This window comes from Ahaetulla prasina, chromosome 5 (genome assembly GCF_028640845.1).
Source record: "Ahaetulla prasina isolate Xishuangbanna chromosome 5, ASM2864084v1, whole genome shotgun sequence".
Taxonomy (NCBI): domain Eukaryota; kingdom Metazoa; phylum Chordata; class Lepidosauria; order Squamata; family Colubridae; genus Ahaetulla; species Ahaetulla prasina.
This window is the reverse complement of record NC_080543.1, coordinates 85,055,554-85,075,964: the sequence shown is the minus strand read 5'-3', so window position 1 is coordinate 85,075,964 and position 20,411 is coordinate 85,055,554. Positions and strand designations below refer to the sequence as shown.

Sequence of the window (20,411 nt, the reverse complement as noted above, 5' to 3'; positions counted from 1 at the left end):
GGTGTGCTGATCAGCTGGAAGGCTGGCGGCAAATGGATCAGCTGGGCAAGGGGCACCGGATGGAGACTGCGATGCTGATCCACATGTGGAGCTGATCAGCCGGGAAGCGAAGCACTGATCAGCTGCAGCACGGAGACCAGGCCAGCAGCTGAGTGTCAGCCTAGATGCAGCCAAAGATTCCAGGCTGTTGCAGTGTCTGAAAACCAAGGGGGTGGGATAGGCATCCACAAGAGGATTTAAGACATGGTGGAAAGGCCGTGGGTAATGCTGACTTTGTATGTCACTCAGTGCTGGGTTCCCAAGCTTTCCAGGATAAAAAGCTTCAAACACTTGAAGTGTGAGGGCTCCAGACAAGTACCTCCAGACAAGTACCTCCAGCCCAGCAACAAGCAGGAACTAGGGGAGCTGACCAGGGGTGGCCTGTGGGATTCTGGCAGGCCTCTCTCCCACTGTGGGAGCCACCAGTCCTGAGGGCCATGTTTGAAAGAAATCCCAATAGGTTGGCAATCTTCTTAAGCCAGACCTCACCCAGCTGCCTATCCTGTGCTTCCGCTGCAGTCAACCGGGACACCGGACAGCTGAATGCCCTGCCCCTATTCTGCAAAACAAGGCAGGGTCCTCAGGGATGGTGAAACCAAAGAGGATGCCCTGGGAAATCCCAGAGAAGTCCAGAGGGGTGTTGCAGGCTGCAATAGCAACCAAGAGATCACCTGCAGCCAACAGCCGATGGACGGTAGAAGGGGAGCCCCAACTGGCCAGCTATGACAGGCAATGACAAAGGGGTGGGTGACCCGATGATAAGCAATGCCATCTGCCCCTTTGTTGTGCCTATGGTACTTGGCCCAGAGGTGTGGCATCTGCAAGGCACTAATAGATTCCAGGTGTATACAATGCCTCATTACCCTGGTGACAGCTGCCGAGTTGGAGAGATATCCCAGCCCATGAGGTTTGAGCAAGTGGATGGCTCATTGTTGGGATGAGTATCTGCCACCCACATTACAGAGCAGGTGAAACTGGAGTTAGGCCAGCATAGGGAACTCATTCACTTCATCGTTGTCCCAATAAAGGCTGAATCAGTGATTTTGGGACTAACGTGGTTGGACAAGTGTGGCCCAACTTGCGGATAGGAAATGATCCCACACCACCACCTCATGAGCAACCCTGGAAACGGGGTCCCACTGACACCTCAAACCCCATTCCTATGGACATGTGGGCCAAGGCTGCAGGGGAGGAAATGGACTTCCCTCCGCATATAGAGACGCTGAGGTATTCAGCGAGAAGGAATGTGATGTCCTCCCCTCACACCAACCCACTGTCTGTGCCATAGAGATCCATCCAGGGGCCAAGTTGTTATATTTTCTGTTATATTTTTAGCCAATATTTTTGTTATGTCTTTATTTATTTTTAGTTCTGCAACCTCTCCATATTCTTCTATTTGTTTTAATAGTTTGGGGCCTGTTATTTGATGTTCTTTCAATATAAAAAACTATATCATCTGCAAAGGCTTGTAATTTATATTCTTCTTTATTAATTTTCATTCCTTTTATTTCTTCATTTCATCTTATATTTCTATTTAACATTTCTAATGCTAATACAAATAACAATGGTGATAATGGACATCCTTGCCTTGTGCCTTTCATTATATTCACTTTTTCTGTCATCTCTCTGTTCATCATTATTTTTGCCGATTGCTTTTTGTAAATTGTTTTTATCATATTTATGCATCTCTCCCCAAACTCCATCATCTGTAATTGTTCTATCATACATTGCCAGTTCACATTATTAAATGCTTTCTGTGCATCTAAAAACATCATCACCATTTCTTTTTCTGAGTGTACCTCATAATATTCCAAAATATTCAAAATTATCCTCATATTGTCTCTAATTTGTCTCTTAGGTAAAAACCCATTTTGATCCATATCCCATTTAAGAGTTTTTTTAATCTATTCGCCATTATTGAAGCAAAGATTTTATAATCTACATTCAGCAATGAGATCGGTCTATAATTTTTAACTTGCAGTAAGTCTGTATCTTCTTTAAGTATAAATGTGACATAGGCCTCCACCCAAGAGTCTGGAATCTTTCCCATCATCAATAGTTCATTAAATAACTCCAACATTACATTACTTAACACATCTTGGAATGATTTATATAGTTCTGCTGGTAGTCCATCTGGACTCAGTGTTTTCCCATTATTATTATTTTTGTTTTTTAATTGCCTCTGTCAATTCCATCATTGATATTCTTTCTTCTAAGGTTTCCTTATATAGCTCAGGTATTTTAGGTAAATCAGATTTCTCTAAAAATTGTTTTATCTTTCTCTCAGGTATCTTCTCTTGATTATATAGTCTCTCAAGGGGACCATACTCTAGCATGTGGGTCCAAACTGAGCCAGGAAGAACCCAAATTGCTGAGGATCTCTGCCAAATTTTACAACTAGTGGCAAGGTCTTGGAGTGCCTTCTCCTTGTTGGTGCCAGTCCCACAAAGTGTGCTGGGCTGCACCTCCAGGTGTTGGGGCTGTGAAGACCACTGCTGCCATGGATCCAGCCTGCTACAGTGGGCACAGTTGTCCCATTGGCCACTGAGGCTGGATGTGGTTGATCTTCTAGATGGGGGGCTTGGCCAACGTTCTCAAAAGCTCCCCACATGAATTTGATGTCTCGTTCCATCATCCAGTCAACCTGACCATGTTCTCTGTCCATCTTTTCCTCCTCCTCTTCTTCAAAAAAGATAAAAAAACAGACTCAGGAAACTACAGACCAATCAACCTAACATCAATACCTGGGAAGATACTGGAAAAGATAATAAAAAACAAATCTGCCAACACCTAGAAATGAGTAAATTAACAACTAGCAGTCAGCATGGGTTTGTTAAAAACAGATAATGCCAAACCAATCTTATTTCATTTTTCAACACAGTGACTAAGTTAGTAGACCAGTGAAATACTGTCAACATAATATACTTAGACTTCAGCAAGGCATTCAACAAAGTAGACCACAATCTACTTCTTTGTAAGCTAGAAAAAAAGTGGGATAGATAGCTTCACCATCAAATGGATATGCAACTGGCTGACAACCATACTCAACAAGTAGTCTTAATGGGTCGAAGTCTACATGGAGAGAAATAAGCAGTGGGGTGCCACAAGGTTCGGTCTTAGGCCCAGTACTCTTCAATATCTTCATAAATGACTTAGATGAGGGAATAGAAAGAAAACTCACCAAATTTGCAGATGATACTAAGCTGGCAGGAATAGCTAACACTCTATTATTATTATTATTATTATTATTATTATTATTATTATTATTATTATTATTATTATTATTATTATTATTATTATTATTATTATTATTTAGATTTCTATACCGCCCTTCTCCCGAAGGACTCAGGGCGGTTTACAGCCAAAAATAAAACAGTAACAATATACAATTAAGAACAAATTAAAAAACTTATTATACAATTGGCCGAAATTATAAAACATTTAAAATCTAAAAACCCATTAAAATTCATCTAAAATTTAGAAATTTAAAAAATTTAACAAAAAACTTAGGCCAGCCCCGCGCGAGTAAATAAATACATTTTCAACTCACGAAAGGTCCGAAGATCAGGTATTTGGAGCAAAACAGGGGGAAGTTCGTTCCAGAGGGTAGGAGCCCCCACAGAAAAGGATCTTCCCCTGGGGGCCGCCAGCCAACATTGTTTGGCGGACGGCACCCTGAGAAGTCCCTCTCTGTGTGAGTGTACGAGTCGGTGGGAGGCATGGGCGGTCCCGTAAGTACCCAGGCCCTAAGCCATGGAGCGCTTTGAAGGTGGTAACCAAAACCTTAAAATGCACCCAAAAGACCACAGGCAGCCAGTGCAGTCTGCGCAGGAGTGGTGTTACATGGGAGCCACGTGGGGCTCCCTCAATCACCTGCGCAGCTGCATTCTGGACTAACTGAAGCCTCCAAGTGCACTTCAAGGGGAGCCCCGTGTAGAGAGCATTGCAATAATCCAGGCGAGAGGTAACCAGAGCATGAGTGACTGTGCATAAGGCATCCCGATCAAGGAAGGGGCGCAACTGGCGAACCAGTTGAACCTGGTGAAAAGCTCTCCTGGAGACGGCCGTCAAATGATCTTCAAACGACAGTCGTCCATCCAAGAGAACACCCAATGACTCGCCCCCAACAGATAGCTGCAGCTGCAGCTGACTGTATCGGGGTGCCGGCATCCACAGCCACTCCGTCTTGGAGGGATTGAGCTTGAGCCTGTTTCTCCCCATCCAGACCCGTACGGCTTCCAAACACCGGGACAGCATTTCGACAGCTTCGTTGGGGTGGCCCGGGGTGGAAAAGTACAGCTGAGTGTCATCAGCGTACAGTTGATAGGCTCAAGATCCAGATGGATCTTGACAGACTTGAACACTGGGCCCTATCTAACAAAATGAAATTCAATGTAGAGAAAAGTAAAGTCTTACACTTAGGTAAGAAAAACCAAAAGCACACATATAAACTGGGGAAAACCAGGCTTTATAGCAGTGACTGTGACAGGGATCTTGGAGTCTTAGTGGACAATCAGCTAAATATGAGCCAGCAGTGTGCAGTGGCAGCTACAAAAGCCAACACAATCCTAAATTGCATTAACAGAAGGATACAATCAAGATCAAGTGAGGTACTAATACCACTCTATAAAGCCCTAGAAAGACCACATCTAGAGAACTGCATCCAATTTTGGTCAGCACATTATAAAAAAAGATGTTGAGACTCTAGAAGAAGTGCAGAGGAGAGCAACCAGGATGATTAGGGGACTGGAGACTAAAACATATGAAGAACGGTTACATGAACTGGGCATGGCTAGTCTAGTGAAGAGAAGGACCAGGGGAAACATGACAGCCATCTTCCAATATTTGAGGGGATGCCACAGAGAGGAAGGGGTCAACCTATTCTCCAAAGCACCTGAAGGCCAGACAAGGAATAGTGGATAGAAACTGACCAAGGAAAGATTCAACCTAGAAATGAGGAGGAACTTTCTGACAGTGATAACAATCAACCAATGGAACAGCTTGCCTTCAGAAGTTGTGGGAGCTTCATTACTTGAGACTTTCAAGAAAAGATTGGACTGCCATTTGTCAGAAATGGTATAGGGTCTCCTGCTTGAGTGGGGGCTTGGACTAGATGACCTATAAGGTCCTTCCAACTCTGTTAATCTGTTAATCTTCCTCCTCCTCCTCTTCCAGTTCTTCCAGTTTCACCCTTTGCTTCTGCTGGTGGCTGCCACAGCTTCCATGGGTGAAAATCACCCCCAAGGACTTCTCTTTCCAGTCCTTTTTCCTTCCAATGCCAAGGGACAACCTGGGTCTCGATGGGTCACCCCAGCTCTCTGTGTCCCTCATCCATTTGGAAAGATCCAGCCTGGGAGGGGGCCTAGACGAAGCTTCCCCCTAGCATTCAATCTCCTCCTGGTCACTCCATAAAGCCAACATTGCAGGCACAGTTCCCATGGTACAGGTGATATCCTCTCTGGGTTGACCATAATTGTAGATTCCGCTTAATGTCAGACCTGCCCCAGTTTGATCCCTTAGGGAAGTAAAAGTCTTGACTCAGGGGTGAAATCTAAAAATTTTCCCTATGAGTTCTGTGGGCGTGGTTTAATTGGTGGGTGTGGCTTGGTGGTCATATGACTGGGTGGGTGTGGCCAATAACAATAAAAAATAAAAATAATAAACAAAATATACAAAACAATAAGAGGTACCAAAAACCAACTTTCACACTTTACACACACACAACACAACACAACTGACTCACACACAATGTAAAAGAAGCTGCACTTCACCCAAAATGGCCCCTGCAACAAGCAGGAACCTCACACAGCCACAAAACGCTCAAAAACCAACTTTCACACTTTACACACACACAACACAACACAACACAACTGACTCACACACAATGTAAAAGCAGCTGCACTTCACCCAAAATGGCCTCTGCAACATGCAGGAACCTCACACAGCCACAAAAAGCTCAAAAACCAACTTTCACACTTTACACAAACATAACACAACACAACACAACACAACTGACTTTCTCTCTCTCACACACACACACACAAAATGCCAGCTTTGTGAGATTTTGTGTGTTTGTGTAGTTAGGGTGAAACACTACAGAAACACACCAAATATCAGAAAGCTGCACAAATATTTTATTTTATTAATTTATTTTATTTATATGTTTTAGATCAGGGGTCTCCAACCTTAGTAACTTTAAGGTTTGCGGACTTCAATTCCCAGAGTTCCTCAGCCAGCAAAGCAGGCAGATTCAGTTGCTGACTGAGGAAATGGATTACAGGCAGGCAGATTCAGTTGCTAGCTGATGCAACTGATGTAAAGCATGGCTTTCCCAGCTGGAAAGGAGCAGTATAAGGTAAGTGTTTCATTGCAGCCCAGAATCTCTTAAAAGGAGGTTTTCTACAAGCTCTTTCAGCCAAAGAGGTTGTTAAAAAAAAGAGTTTAAAGGGTTCTGACGATCTCAGCTGAGCCGTGGGATCATAACATAACATAACATAACATAACATCAGAGTTGGAAGGGACCTTGGAGGCCTTCTAGTCCAACCCCCTGCCCAGGCAGGAAACCCTATACCATCTCAGTCAGATGGTTATCCAACATTTTCTTAAAAATTTCCAGTGTTGGAGCATTCACAACTTCTGAAGGCAAGTCGTTCCACTTATTAATTGTCCTCAAAGGCTTTTTTTTTACTTTTAAAGGCATGTTTTTGGCTGAAGAAAAACTGCTTTTAAAAGTAAAAAAAAAACCCTCTGATGATGGTGCAGCTCAGCAGGGGCAGGGGGCGGGGCCAGGGATTTTTACTACCGGTTCTCCAAACCACCCGCCACCATCGCTACTGGATGGGGCGAGCCGGTCCAAACCGGGAGCATTTCACCCGTCTTGACTCCATTACAAGTAAAAAAGCACTTCTACTAAGGAATACTGGTTGCATTAAAGGCAAGAGGAATCTAAAATTCCCATGTGCCAACATGAAGCTAAAATCTCTGGCTCCCTTAGCCCTTCCCTTGTGGTCTGTCCATGCATAGCCAATCCAGCACCACCAAGATGTTATGAGAAACTCTGAGGTATTTGGGCTGGTGAAATTCCACACTCACAACAAACAGCATGGAAGATGCCAGTGCAAGTGCAAACCAGATTCCTTTGTTCTTCCTCAACTGTCAATTTCCCCCTCCCAATTTCTCATCATAAAAGTATACAGCAGCCTGACCATTTGTTTTCCCTTGTCCCCCTCCCTTGCCCTACTGATGGCAGAATGCCAGTGAGACGTGAAACCAAAGCTGGTGGTTCTGACAGACTCCTTGAATTACTCTTCTGCTAGAGGCTCTTATTTTATTATCACTAAATGTCAGCCTTCCCAGATAAACCAGACAGGAAACACAACCAAATGATCTAATTCTATTTTATTGTAAAACTACATAGAATAGAATAGAATAGAATAGAATAGAATAGAATAGAATAGAATAGAATAGAATAGAATAGAATAGAATAGAATAGAATTTTTATTAGCCAAGTGTGATTGGACACACAAGGAATTTGTCTTGGTGCATATGCTCTCAATGTACATAAAAGAAAAGATACGTTCATCAAGGTACAACATTAACCGAATCTTGCAAGTTTGAAAATATAAATCTGCCATTGCTTTTCCAATCTAAAAATTTGGAATGAGGGATCCCTTCTTAGCCTCTTTGTCCTCCCATTATGTAGCTGCAGGCTATGCCCTCTTTTATCTGATTAGTCCCTAAGCATATCCCCTTCCCCATCTCCCAAGGTCATCTCCACAGAGCATTGTACTAAATGCTTGCAATTCATCTTCATATTGTCTATCTTTCTATTTTTTTATTTGTTTGTTTATTTATTGGTAGTCCTTGATTAACAACAGTTCATTTAGCGACAGTTCAAAGTTACAATGACATTGATAAAAATAACATGACCATTTTTCTCAGTTATGATCTTTGCAGCATCCCCATGATCATATGGTCAAAATTCAAATGATTAGCAAGTGGTTCATACATACAACCATTGCTGAATATCACAGAAAACTTTTTTTTCTCTTTCTCTCAGTCTTTTCCAAGCAGTGTTTTCTGCAGTTTGCAGATGGCAGGAGGAAGAAGTGGCCATCATAAAAGAACAAAGAAATTACAAAACGCCAAAACTCATTGTCTCTGATTAACAAGTATCCATATTGCAGATATAAATTATAGATTTAGCCCTGTAACAATTTCTCATTTATATTTGCTCTATAGTTCTACTTTCGCTGAACGACCTATCTTTCTCAACTTTGTTGACTTTCATATAGTAGTGGAGTTCCTTTGCAAACGTGTCATTACAATTATACATCATCTAAGTTAAGCATCTAAGTCAGGGGTGTCCAAACTTTTTTGAGTGAGGGCCAAATACAGAAAAATAAGCAAAGGCCCGGGCCACGGGGAATGGGCGTGGCTTATTTTGGGGTGTGGCTTGGTGGTCATGTGACTGGTGGGCGTGGCTAACTGCTCGTGACTGAGTGGATGTGGCTATGGGCATAGAAACTACTCAGAGGGCTAAAAAAAGTAATTTTTGACCAGTCCTCACACTTATGACCATCCTCACATTTATGCCCATTGCAGCATTTTTAACAACCATATCACTCATTTCACAACTGCTTCTCTTCACCACGGTTACAAGATAGGGTGCAAAATGTAAAGATAGTTGTACGTGTGAGGACCAGTCAAAAGTGTGAGAACCTGTCAGAAATCACTTTTTCAGCCGCCTGGGTAGTCCCTATGCACAGTTTAGGCTTAAGTATACTATATGTGTGAGTTATATATATGTGCATGTGTATCTCTATGTTTGTACGTGTGTGTTTGTGTTATGTTGATTTTAATGTAATATTTGGATTGAAGGCGAACTCGGCCTCGGGATGCTCCGGGGACAGAAACGCCGCAAAAGAGCGATGGCTCAGCTGCCCCAAGGGAAGGAGGACCCGGAGAAGAGCCCGACGCCGCCGCAGCCACGCACCTGATCGGCCTCCCAGGAGCTACGGCCGGGGTGCCCGTCAACGAGCTCAGCTCCCACAGCCAGCCCGGCCTCGCATTAGCCGGGGCCCCTTTCCAGCAGCTGGTGGGCAGCGGGGCGCAGGGCGCGGCCGGGCCTCCAAAGCAGTAGGGCCGCCCAGGCCTTGAGTCCGTGGCTGGCGCCCTCCGCCCTTGAAGCAGCAGCGGGGCGGCGGCCTCCGTGGCCCTTCGCCTCTAGGCGGAGAGCAGGTGGCAGTCAGTGGCTCCCAGGCGGCGATCCCCTCAGCCTCTTCCCCCCCACTCCCCGCCTCCCGCCTGACTCACCAGCCCTGGGCCGCCTCCCGCCTGGCCCGGCCTCCGAGCGGAACTTGGCCGGAACCACCAGTGGCTCTCCATCCGCCTCCGCGCCTCTTCCTCCCGGGCAGCCGAGGGCACCGCCTCGCTTCAGTCCGCACTGGGACGGGGACGGGCGGTGGCGGGAGCAGCGCCTGTGCCTATCCAGCGCCGCTTCCCCGCCGCCGCCCAGCGGATCCCGCCACCGAAATTCATCTCAGAGTCGCCCATTTTGGCGGCGCAGCTACGCCTGGGTGCCCGTCAACGAGCTCAGCTCCCACAGCCAGCCCGGCCTCGCATTAGCTGGGGCCCTTTCCAGCAGCTGGTGGGCAGCGGGGCGCAGGGCGCGGCCGGGCCTCCAAAAGCAGTAGGGCCGCCCGGACCTTGAGTCCGCGGCTGGCGTCCTCCGGCCCTTGAAGCAGCAGCGGGGGCGGCGGCCTCCCGTGGCCCTTCGTCTCTAGGCGGGGGGCAGGGGGGAGGCAGGGGGTCCCCGGCGGGGGTCCCCTCTGCCCCTTCCCCCCCCCTCCCCGCCCCCCGCCTGACTCACCAGCCCTGGGCCGCCTCCCGCCTGGCCCGGCCTCCGAGCGGAACTTGGCCGGAACCACCAGCGGCTCTCCGTCCGCCTCCCGCTGCCTCTTCCTCCCGGGCAGCCGAGGGGCACCGCCTCGCTTCAGTCCGCACCCCGGGGGGATGGGGGACGGGGCGGGGGCGGGGGCAGCGCCTGTGGCTATCCCGCGCCGCTTCCCCCCGCCGCCGCCCAGCGGATCCCGCCACCGAAATTCATCCTCAGAGTCGCCCATTTTGGCGGCGCAGCTACGCCCGGGGTGCCCGTCAACGAGCTCAGCTCCCACAGCCAGCCCGGCCTCGCATTAGCCGGGGCCCCTTTCCAGCAGCTGGTGGGCAGCGGGCGCAGGGCGCGGCGGCCTCAAAAGCAGTAGGGCCGCCGGACCTTGAGTCCGCGGCGGCCGCCCTCCGGCCCTTGAAGCAGCAGCGGGGGCGGCGGCCTCCCGTGGCCCTTCGTCTCTAGGCGGAGAGCAGGTGGCAGTCAGTGGCTCCCAGGCGGTGATCCCCTCAGCCTCTTCCCCCCCACTCCCCGCCTCCCGCCTGACTCACCAGCCCTGGGCCGCCTCCCACCTGGCCCGGCCTCCGAGCAGAACTTGGCCGGAACCACCAGCGGCTCTCCGTCCGCCTCCGCGCCTCTTCCTCCCGGGCAGCCGAGGGCACCGCCTCGCTTCAGTCCGCACTGGGACGGGGACGGGCGGTGGCGGGAGCAGCGCCTGTGCCTATCCCGCGCCGCTTCCCCGCCGCCCAGCGGATCCCGCCACCGAAATTCATCTCAGAGTCGCCCATTTTGGCGGCGCAGCTACGCCTGGGTGCCCGTCAACGAGCTCAGCTCCCACAGCCAGCCCGGCCTCGCATTAGCCGGGCCCCTTTCCAGCAGCTGGTGGGCAGCGGGCGCAGGGCGCGGCCGGGCCTCAAAAGCAGTAGGGCCGCCCAGGCCTTGAGTCCGGCTGGCGTCCTCCGCCCTTGAAGCAGCAGCGGGGCGGCGGCCTCCGTGGCCCTTCGCCTCAGGCGGAGAGCAGGTGGCAGTCAGTGGCTCCCAGGTGGTGATCCCTCAGCCTCTTCCCCCACTCCCGCCTCCCGCCTGACTCACCAGCCCTGGGCCGCCTCCCGCCTGGCCCGCCTCCGAGCGGAACTTGGCCGGAACCACCAGCGGCTCTCCGTCCGCCTCCGCTGCCTCTTCCTCCCGGCAGCCGAGGGCACCGCCGCTTCAGTCCGCACTCCGGGGACAGGGGACGGGCGGTGGCGGGAGCAGCGCCTGTGCCTATCCCGCGCCGCTTCCCCGCCGCCCAGCGGATCCCGCCACGAAATTCATCTTCAGAGTCGCCCATTTTGGCGGCGCAGCTACGCCTGGGTGCCCGCCAACGAGCTCAGCTCCCACAGCCAGCCCGGCCTCGCATTAGCCGGGCCCCTTTCCAGCAGCTGGTGGGCAGCGGGCGCAGGGCGCGGCCGGGCCTCAAAAGCAGTAGGGCCGCCGGACCTTGAGTCCGGCTGGCGTCCTCCGGCCCTTGAAGCAGCAGCGGGGCGGCGGCCTCCGTGGCCCTTCGTCTCTAGGCGGAGAGCAGGTGGCAGTCAGTGGCTCCCAGGCGGCGATCCCCTCAGCCTCTTCCCCCCCACTCCCCGCCTCCCGCCTGGCTCACCAGCCCCGGGGCGCCTCCCCCCTGGCCCAGCCTCCGAGCGGAACTTGGCCGGAACCACCAGCGGCTCTCCGTCCGCCTCCCGCTGCCTCTTCCTCCCGGGCAGCCGAGGGGCACCGCCTCGCTTCAGTCCGCACTCCGGGGGGATGGGGGACGGGGCGGCGGCGGGAGCAGCGCCTGTGCCTATCCCGCGCGCCGCTTCCCCCCGCCGCCGCTCCAGCGGATCCCGCCACCGAAATTCATCCTCAGAGTCGCCCATTTTGGCGGCGCAGCTACGCAGGCGCCACCTTTCCGTTGCTGCGCGAGCTCCCCCTGCTGCTCGGCGGCTGAACTGCCCCAACCCTCTTTGCAACAGCGCAGAATGGTGAAGGCGGCGGGCCATATTCAATTATATTTTCAGAATTTGTTGCGGGCCAATAAAAACTGGCCCGCGGGCCGCAGTTGGCCCGCGGGCCGTAGTTTGGACACCCCTGATCTAAGTATTAAGAGAAATTTAGAAGTCTAAGTTAAGAAGATAATCAAAATCATAGAAGAAACTTGCTGGTAAAGATCATAGCCCATCTAAATTTCACTGATGTTAAATAATCATGACTAATACAGCATAGACTTTCAGTTCATGGCTTTTGAAACAGATTTAAAATCTATCAAAGAGAACAAATGGAAAATGTATAAGTCCTCGACTTATGTTCACAATTGAGCCTAAAATTACTGTTACTAAGTGAAACATTTGTTAAATTAATTTTCCCCCATTTTATGACCTTTCTTCCTACAATTGTTAAGTGAATCACTGCAGTTGTTAAGTTAGTAACACTGCTGTTAAGTGAATCTGACTTCCCCATTGCTTGTCAGAAAGTCATAAAAAGTGATCACATAACCTGGGACATTGTGACATAAATATGAACCAGTTACTAAGCATCTGAATTTTGATCATTTAATCATGAGGATGCTGCAATGATTGTAAGTGTGAAAAACAGTCATAAGTCACTTTTTTCAGTGCTGTTGTAACTTTGGGTGGTCACTAATGAACTGTTGTAAATCAAGGACTACCAGTAATTCTTCCATAGATTATGAAGAAGCTAAAAACAATTTGCTTTCACATAATGAATTCAGAAGGGCCATGTGAAAATAAAGAATTCAAACTATGAAGGAAAGATTCAGCTAGTAAACTTGGATACAGAGATAGATTTTGCATGGAAACTTGCTGCAATTAATTTTTAACCTCAATTTCAGTACACAGTTTTGCTCATTTGAAACAACAGGATGCCGGTTTTGACAGGGACATAAATTTAACAATAGAAAGAATGCACAACCTTATCCTTCAGGGTGACCCACATATAGCTACTTGAATTGAGATGACTGAAAGATTACAGCAGCAGCAATCATTATTGATGAGCTGTTTTCTGCAAGAGATGGTGGTAATTGAAAAAATATCGTACATTTGGGGAGATAAGTTGCTTATCTGTTGAACATGTGTTCCTTACAAGCAGCATACTGCTTTAAGATTGGGCAAGCAGAACGAAAAGGAGAGAGTGGAGAAGAGATTCAGTCAATTAATTTAAGGCAATTACCCAGTGTGGATTCAAAAATTATAATACAGGAAATTCAATAAGGTGCAATATATCTATATAGTAATAGTCCACTTTGTCTGAAATTTGTCATATAGGTAACTAAAAATATAAGTACAAAATAGAATAGAATAGAATAGAATTTTTTATTGGCCAAGCGTGATTGGACACACAAGGAATTTGTCTTGGTGCATATGCTCTCAGTGTACATAAAAGAAAAGATACCTTCATCAAGGTACAACACTTACAATACTTAGTGATGGTCATAGGGTACAAATTTAACATTTAATGATACAACACTTAATGATAATCATAGGGTACAATAAGCAATCAGGAAACAATCAATATCAATATAAATCATAAGGATTACCAGCAACAAAGTTACAGTCATACAGTCATAGTGGAAGGAGATGGGTGATGGGAACGATGAGAAGATCAATAGTAGTGCAGATTTAGTAATAGTTTGACAGTGTTGAGGGAATTATTTGTTTAGCAGAGTGATGGCGTTCGGGAAAAAACTGTTCTTGAGTCTAGTTGTTCTGGTGTACAGTGCTCTATAGCGTCGTTTTGAGGGTAGGAGTTGAAACAGTTTATGTCCAGGATGTGAGGGATCTGTAAATATTTTCATGGCCCTCTTCTTGATTCGTGCAGTATAGTAAATACTGTATAGTAAATACTATATATATAGTAAATACTATGTCGGTCTTTGGTTGTTCGGGTTTTATAATAATAATAATAATAATAATAATATATATATATATATATATATATATATATATATATATATATATATATATATATATATATATATATATATATATATATATATATATATGTATATATACACACACACACATATACACTATATATATAGTAAATACTATATAGTAAATAATATAGTATAGTAAATACATGCAGCATAGTAAAATACACATAGAAATATACTCTATGTAGTAAAGGTAAATGCCATTGTGACGCTGAGGAAGCTTTTTCTTCAAACAGTGGTAAAACTTTAAAGTAACAGTAGGAAGGAGATGTGCAGCTTTTCACACTATGTTTGTGACCCTTTTAAACAGCTGAAGTTTGGTAGAAATTTTTGGTAGTGTTCATTTTATAGATCTTTTAAAAAATGGTCAACATAGTTATTTTGCTACTAAATGGATGCACATGTCCCCACGAAGTGACTACAGGTAGTCCTTGACTTATGATCAAAATTGAGCCCAAAATCTCTGCTGTTAAGTGAGACATTTATTAAGTGAGTTTTGCCCCATTTTATGACCTTTCTTGCCACAGTTGTTACATGAATCACTGCAGTTGTTAAGATAGCATGGTTGTTATGTGAATCTGGTTTTTCCATTGACTTTGCTTGTCAGAAGGCCACATAAGGTGATCACATGACTTTGAGACACTGAGACCATCATAAATATGAGTCAGTTGCCTAGTGTCTGAATTTTGATCATGTGACCATGGAGATGCTGCAGTGGTCATAAGTAACAGGAATGGTAATAGGTCACTTTTTTCATAGCTGTTGTAACTTTGAACAATCACTAAGTGAACTGTTGTAAGTCGAGGACTGCCTGTAGGAATATTTGTGCAGTCTTTGAAGACTTCTGAGATGGAAAAAATAGAAATGTGACTCTCAGTCTTCCAACAACTGTCTGATTCTGTTTCACATTATATAGATACAATATACCAGCCATAATTATGATAAGGTGCTTATTATAAAAATACCTTTAGATAACAGATTTAAATGTACTTTTAAGTAGTTTTTAAATGTGTTTTATTATATCATTATAAGTCGTAAGTACAGTAATACATTATATTATATTATATTATATTATATTATATTATATTATATTATATTATATTATATTATATTATACAATGTATTATTTTGATATTTATTTTATTTATTTATTTTATTTGATTTGATTTTTATACCGCCCTTCTCCCGAAGGACTCAGGGCGGTGTACAGGCATAATAAAACTGACAATACAATATACAAGTTTAAAATACGCTTTAAAAAACTTATTTTAAATTAGCCCAATGATTAAAATTTACCATACTAAAAACCCCGTTTAAAATTAATAAATTTAAACAATTAAAATCCCAATTTAAGCCAGCCCCGCACGGATAAAAAGATGAGTCTTGAGTTCGCGACGAAATGTCCAAAGGTCGGGTATTTGGCGTAAACCCGGGGGAAGCTCATTCCAGAGAGTGGGAGCCCCCACAGAGAAGGCCCTTCCCCTGGGGGCCGCCAGCCGACATTGTTTGGCGGACGGCACCCGGAGAAGTCCCTCTCTATGGGAGCGTACGGGTCGGTGGGAGGCATGTGGTAACAGCAGGCGGTCCCGTAAGTACCCAGGTCCTAAGCCATGGAGCGATTTAAAGGTCATAACCAACACCTTAAAGTGCACGCGGAAGGCCACAGGCAGCAAGTGCAGACTGCGCAGGAGCGGTGTTACATGGGAGCTACGCGTAGCTCCCTCTATAACCCGCGCAGCTGCATTCTGACTAACTGAAGCCTCCGAGCGCACTTCAAGGGGAGCCCCATGTAGAGAGCATTACAGTAATCCAAGCGAGAGGTAACGAGCGATGAGTGACTGTGCATAAGGCATCCCGATCAAGGAAGGCGCAACTGCGAACCAGGCGAACCTGGTGGAAGGCCCTCCTGGAGACGGCCGTCAAATGGTCTTCAAACGACAGCCGATCATCCAGGAGGACACCCAAGTTGCGCACCCTATCCTTTGGGGCCAGTAACTGCCTCCAACAGCCAGCCGCGGCTGCAGCTGACTGAATCGGGTGCCGCATCCACAGCCACTCCGCCTTGGAGGATTAAGCTTGAGCCTGTTTCTCCCCATCCAGACCCGTACAGCTTCCAAACACCGGGACAGCACTTGACAACTTCATTGGGGTGGTCTGGGGTGGAAAAGTACAGCTGGGTGTCGTCAGCGTACTGCTGGTATCTCACCCGAAACCACTGATGATCTCACCCAACGGCTTCATGTAGATGTTGAACAGCAGGGGCGAGAGAATCGACCCCTGTGGGACCCCACAAGTGAGGCCCCTCGCGGTCGACCTCTGTCTCCCTGTCAACACCGTCTGCGACCGGTCAGAGAGATAGGAGGAGAACCACCGATATACGGTGCCTCCCACTCCCAATCCCCCCAACCGGCGCAGCAGGATACCATGATCGATGGTATCGAACGCCGCTGAGAGGTCTAATAGGACCAGGGCAGAGGAATATCCCCTGTCCCTGGCCCTCCAGAGATCATCCACCAATGCGACCAAAGCTGTCTCCGTGCTGTATCCGGGTCGGAAGCCAGACTGGAACGGGTCTAGATAGACATCTTCATCCAGGTGTTGGGGCAGCTGTCTCGCCACGGCACTCTCTACAACCTTCGCAACAAAGCGAAGGTTGGAGACTGGACGATAATTACCCAAAATAGCTGGGTCCAAAGACGGCTTCTTAAGGAGGGGCCTCACCACCGATATGGTGATATTTATACAATACTGACAAGTGTTAATAAACACTCAAATGTTTAAATTACAGACCTTAAAGCAGAAAAAATAAAGTTTAGATGAATTCTATCATTACAAATTAAAGGCACCATCCACCCAGAAGTCACCACAATTTCAATGTATGGAAACCACACAGGAACACAATGTGGCATATATTTCATTCATTTAAGTGAGCCCCTATTTTATGAATTATATGGCAGATTGTGGTCCTATTTCAGTACTAAAATGATAAAACACATTTTCTATTCTGTTCTGGCATATATTGAAACCTAATAGATGCCCTACTGAGTCCTTTGGCAAAAAACTAATATTTGCATTTTTGTCCTTGAAATTCAATTAAGTCCTTTATTTGATAACATTGTTTGCTCTCTGTAGCAGTTCAAATGTAAAGAAATGAAATATAAAACAGACAGCGCCTTGAATGCACTCAGTTCAAAGTCATCATTTCTTTTGAAACTGAGTCAATATTGAGACTAAGTCATTTTATTCTGGACTGCAATAGCAAGAGGATTATAGTAACAGAATAACAGAGTTGGAAGGGATCTTGGAGGTCTTGGAGGTCTAATCCAACCTCCTGTTCAAGCTGGTGTACCTATATTATTCCAAACAAAGAGCTGTCCAATCTCTTCTTAAAAACCTCCAGTGCTGGAGCACCCATAATTTCTGGAAGCAAGTAATGACATACAGTCTGTAAGAATTAGCTTAACAACTGAAGCATTCTTTCCAAACCTACTTAACAGATGGGTTTCAATTTCAGGCATTCTGAACAATTGATTGTGATGGATGAAAATCACAGAACTTGAAGATGCCAAGTCATATTTTCTATGCCTCAAAATAAAGGCTACATGGAGGAAATAATTATGATTTACACAGCAAATCCACATTGGATTTCATTATACCAAACTTGGGAAGGGAAGGAGAAAACTAAGATGTACATTATTAGTTGCAACATATCTAGCACTACCTAAAAGTATGTGAATTTTTTTTCACTGCAGAATAAGTTATTATTCCAGGCTAAGGATGGATGAATCAATAAAATAATTGATAAGACATATTTTGTACGAGACAGATTTTGCTCATATTCGAATGACTGGAAAATATGTAATGCTGAAAGTGGTGAGTAGAGTGGCTTGCTTAGAATGGCTAGAAATTGTGGGTGCTCCAACAATGGAGGTTTTTAAGAAGATATTGGCTAACCATTTGTCTGAAATGGTATAGGGTCTCCTGCTCAAGCGAGGGGTTGGACTCAAAGACCTCCAAGGTCTATTCTATTCTATTCTATTCTATTCTATTCTATTCTATTCTATTCTATTCTATTCTATTCTATTCTATTCAATGAAACTTCTGTTATGCCCAGAATCAAGTGTGGGAATCTCTATTCCAAGGGTGGCGCTATCATATATTTCTTTAATACTATCTAGTGGGCATCTGGATGCTTGCAACCAAGGCTCTACTCTTGCCTGCTAGGTTTCTCCATATAGCCGTGGAGACTTAAATATACCTTCATCCATTACTTTGAAGTTTCAGTGATTTTATCCACACATCAGGGCATCTTGGATGTCATATTTCTTCAGGTTTTCCTTCATCACTTTTCTCTGGAAAAAGCAAATATCAAGTCAATCTTATGCTCTCTCAGTCGAACTTGTGCTCTCTCATATCCAATCTTTGGAAAAACCATGGAACTGGAGTTACTTCTTTTCTCCTATTCAAAACTTTATCATGTACTGTATGTCTTAAAAATAAAGGTATAGCTCAACCAAAGCTAGACAGCCAAGTCCTAGTTGGACTGTTTAGTTTCCTTCTAGTACCTTGTCATTTAAAATGAAAATGTGAAAAACAGACCATTCCTGTCACATTCTTGCACTATACTTATTAGTTTGCAGGTTTGTAAATAATATAATATTGTTATTAATACCGGATGTAAAACATATTGCTTGCACATCAGTAATTGTTGGACACAAAACTCTTGATTTTTTTAATGCATAGAAACATTCAAAATATATCTGTTAATAAGGTAATATATTCAAAAATATAATTATGTCAATCTACTATATCCTTTTTCTTAATGGATAGAATAACTATTAAAATTCACCTTTATTTTTTTCATTAGAAAAAAGTTTCATAAGGAATATATGTATCTGTAACTGAATATTTCCAAAATCCTTACCAAATCACGATTACTGTGGCTAAAGGAGGAAGCAAAACTGTTCTACTGGTATAATACATATTATATGTAGTACATATAATACTGTATATGTAGCATAGAACTTTCAGAATTCATGTTTTTTAAAGCAAAGGAAGGGGATCATATAAAGTGTTAGCCTTTATTATCTTTTTTTTTCTAGACCACCTTTAATCATTCAATTCATTAGGAACTTCAATCGACCGTGTGGCATGCAGAAACTCATCATTCTTGAGAAAAGCTAAAAAGTCAGAAGTGTAATTCATATAATAAATTATTACCATAGCAGACAGCATGCAAATAAATTTAAAATACAAAACACGACTCATTACTTCTTTAATTAATCTTTTGACCTGGATCTGCTTGCCTTTTTCATGTAAAAAGGAAAGCAGCTTGGGAACATTGTTTCACCACATTCTTACAAAACTGTAATTAAAAGTTTAGAAGGAAATTACATATTTCAGATTTATCATAGTATTTTTATATAAACCTGTTACCATTTTAAAATGGAAAAAATATCTTCCAGAAAGAGCTATATTACACTCAAATTTGCAGCTTTCTGTGGAATTTATCATTATCATTAGATCTACTTCTAGCTATACATTAATCAAGCTATTTGTGAAAAATACCTGTACACAGGTATAAGGCTATTAGATCTGGATTAGCATCCCTTATACTGCTGGCACTCACCAAGAAGATAATATAGTTTTAAGTTATCTGTCTGTTCTTTTATCAAAATATATTGGTCTTATCAAAGCAAAGAGATTTCATAAAGCCATCCCGTTTGACAACCAGAAACCCAATCTCCTCAACCCTTGAAGGAAGGCCTAGCACAGCTTGCCATAGCTAATTCATCACAGCCAGTTGGTTGTGGTACAACTTGCCATAGCCAACTTGCCATGGGACAATTTGCAAGAGTTACACTAACATTAAAGAAATGGTAGAATAGAATCATTAAAGGAAGGATGCCAAAGGAGGGACAGAATGAAATGTAAATGACAAAAAGTAAAATATTTTTAAATTTATTTTAAATAAATTGAATTGTTGAACTATCCTGCACCAAGTTGTCCCACAGTGAGTTGGCCATGGTGAGTTGTCCCATTCCATTGAAGGACATCTTAAAAGCAAAAGGCATATTATATAATGGAATTTAGTCAAATCGATTGTTTTTGTTATTTCTCTTAATTTGTTGTTGTTGTTGTTGTTTCTTCAGGAAGAAGATGGAACTCGTGACAGCCGATTTAACTTTGGTGGCTATGGGATGGGTCACTGCCTACAGGTAAAAGATGGTACCACAGTCAAAGCTACACCTCCCAATGCTCTACCACCTCCCATGCCAAAAGATTCAGATTCCATCAAAAAGAAATTTGTGGACCGTGCCAAAAGGATTGATACAATATCCCGAGCTGCCTTCCCACTTGCCTTTCTCATCTTCAACATATTTTACTGGATCACTTACAAAATTATACGTCATGAGGATATTCACAAAAAATAAGTAACTCTTTGCAAGCTGGGTTTTCTAGCCAAAGTGACTTTCTTGTAAATAGTGAAGTGTCTTTTTTTGTCCTTGGCACTGAAGG

At 44.8% G+C, this 20,411-nt stretch overlaps 1 protein-coding gene and 1 long non-coding RNA gene across 3 annotated transcripts in view; one reads left to right on the top strand and one right to left on the bottom strand.

Annotated features, from left to right (window-relative positions):
* GLRA2 (glycine receptor alpha 2) overlaps window positions 1–20,326 on the top strand; it is a 307,323-nt gene extending 286,997 nt beyond the window's left edge. For both annotated transcript variants that reach the window (XM_058184672.1, XM_058184673.1), the window contains exon 9: window positions 20,045–20,326. In XM_058184672.1, coding sequence (XP_058040655.1) covers window positions 20,045–20,326 — 282 coding nt within the window. The remainder of the gene's footprint in view (window positions 1–20,044) is intronic.
* Window positions 1–20,411, bottom strand: part of LOC131199188 (uncharacterized) — a 101,329-nt gene that overhangs the window by 49,872 nt on the left and 31,046 nt on the right. The gene's annotated exons all lie outside the window — the stretch shown is intronic.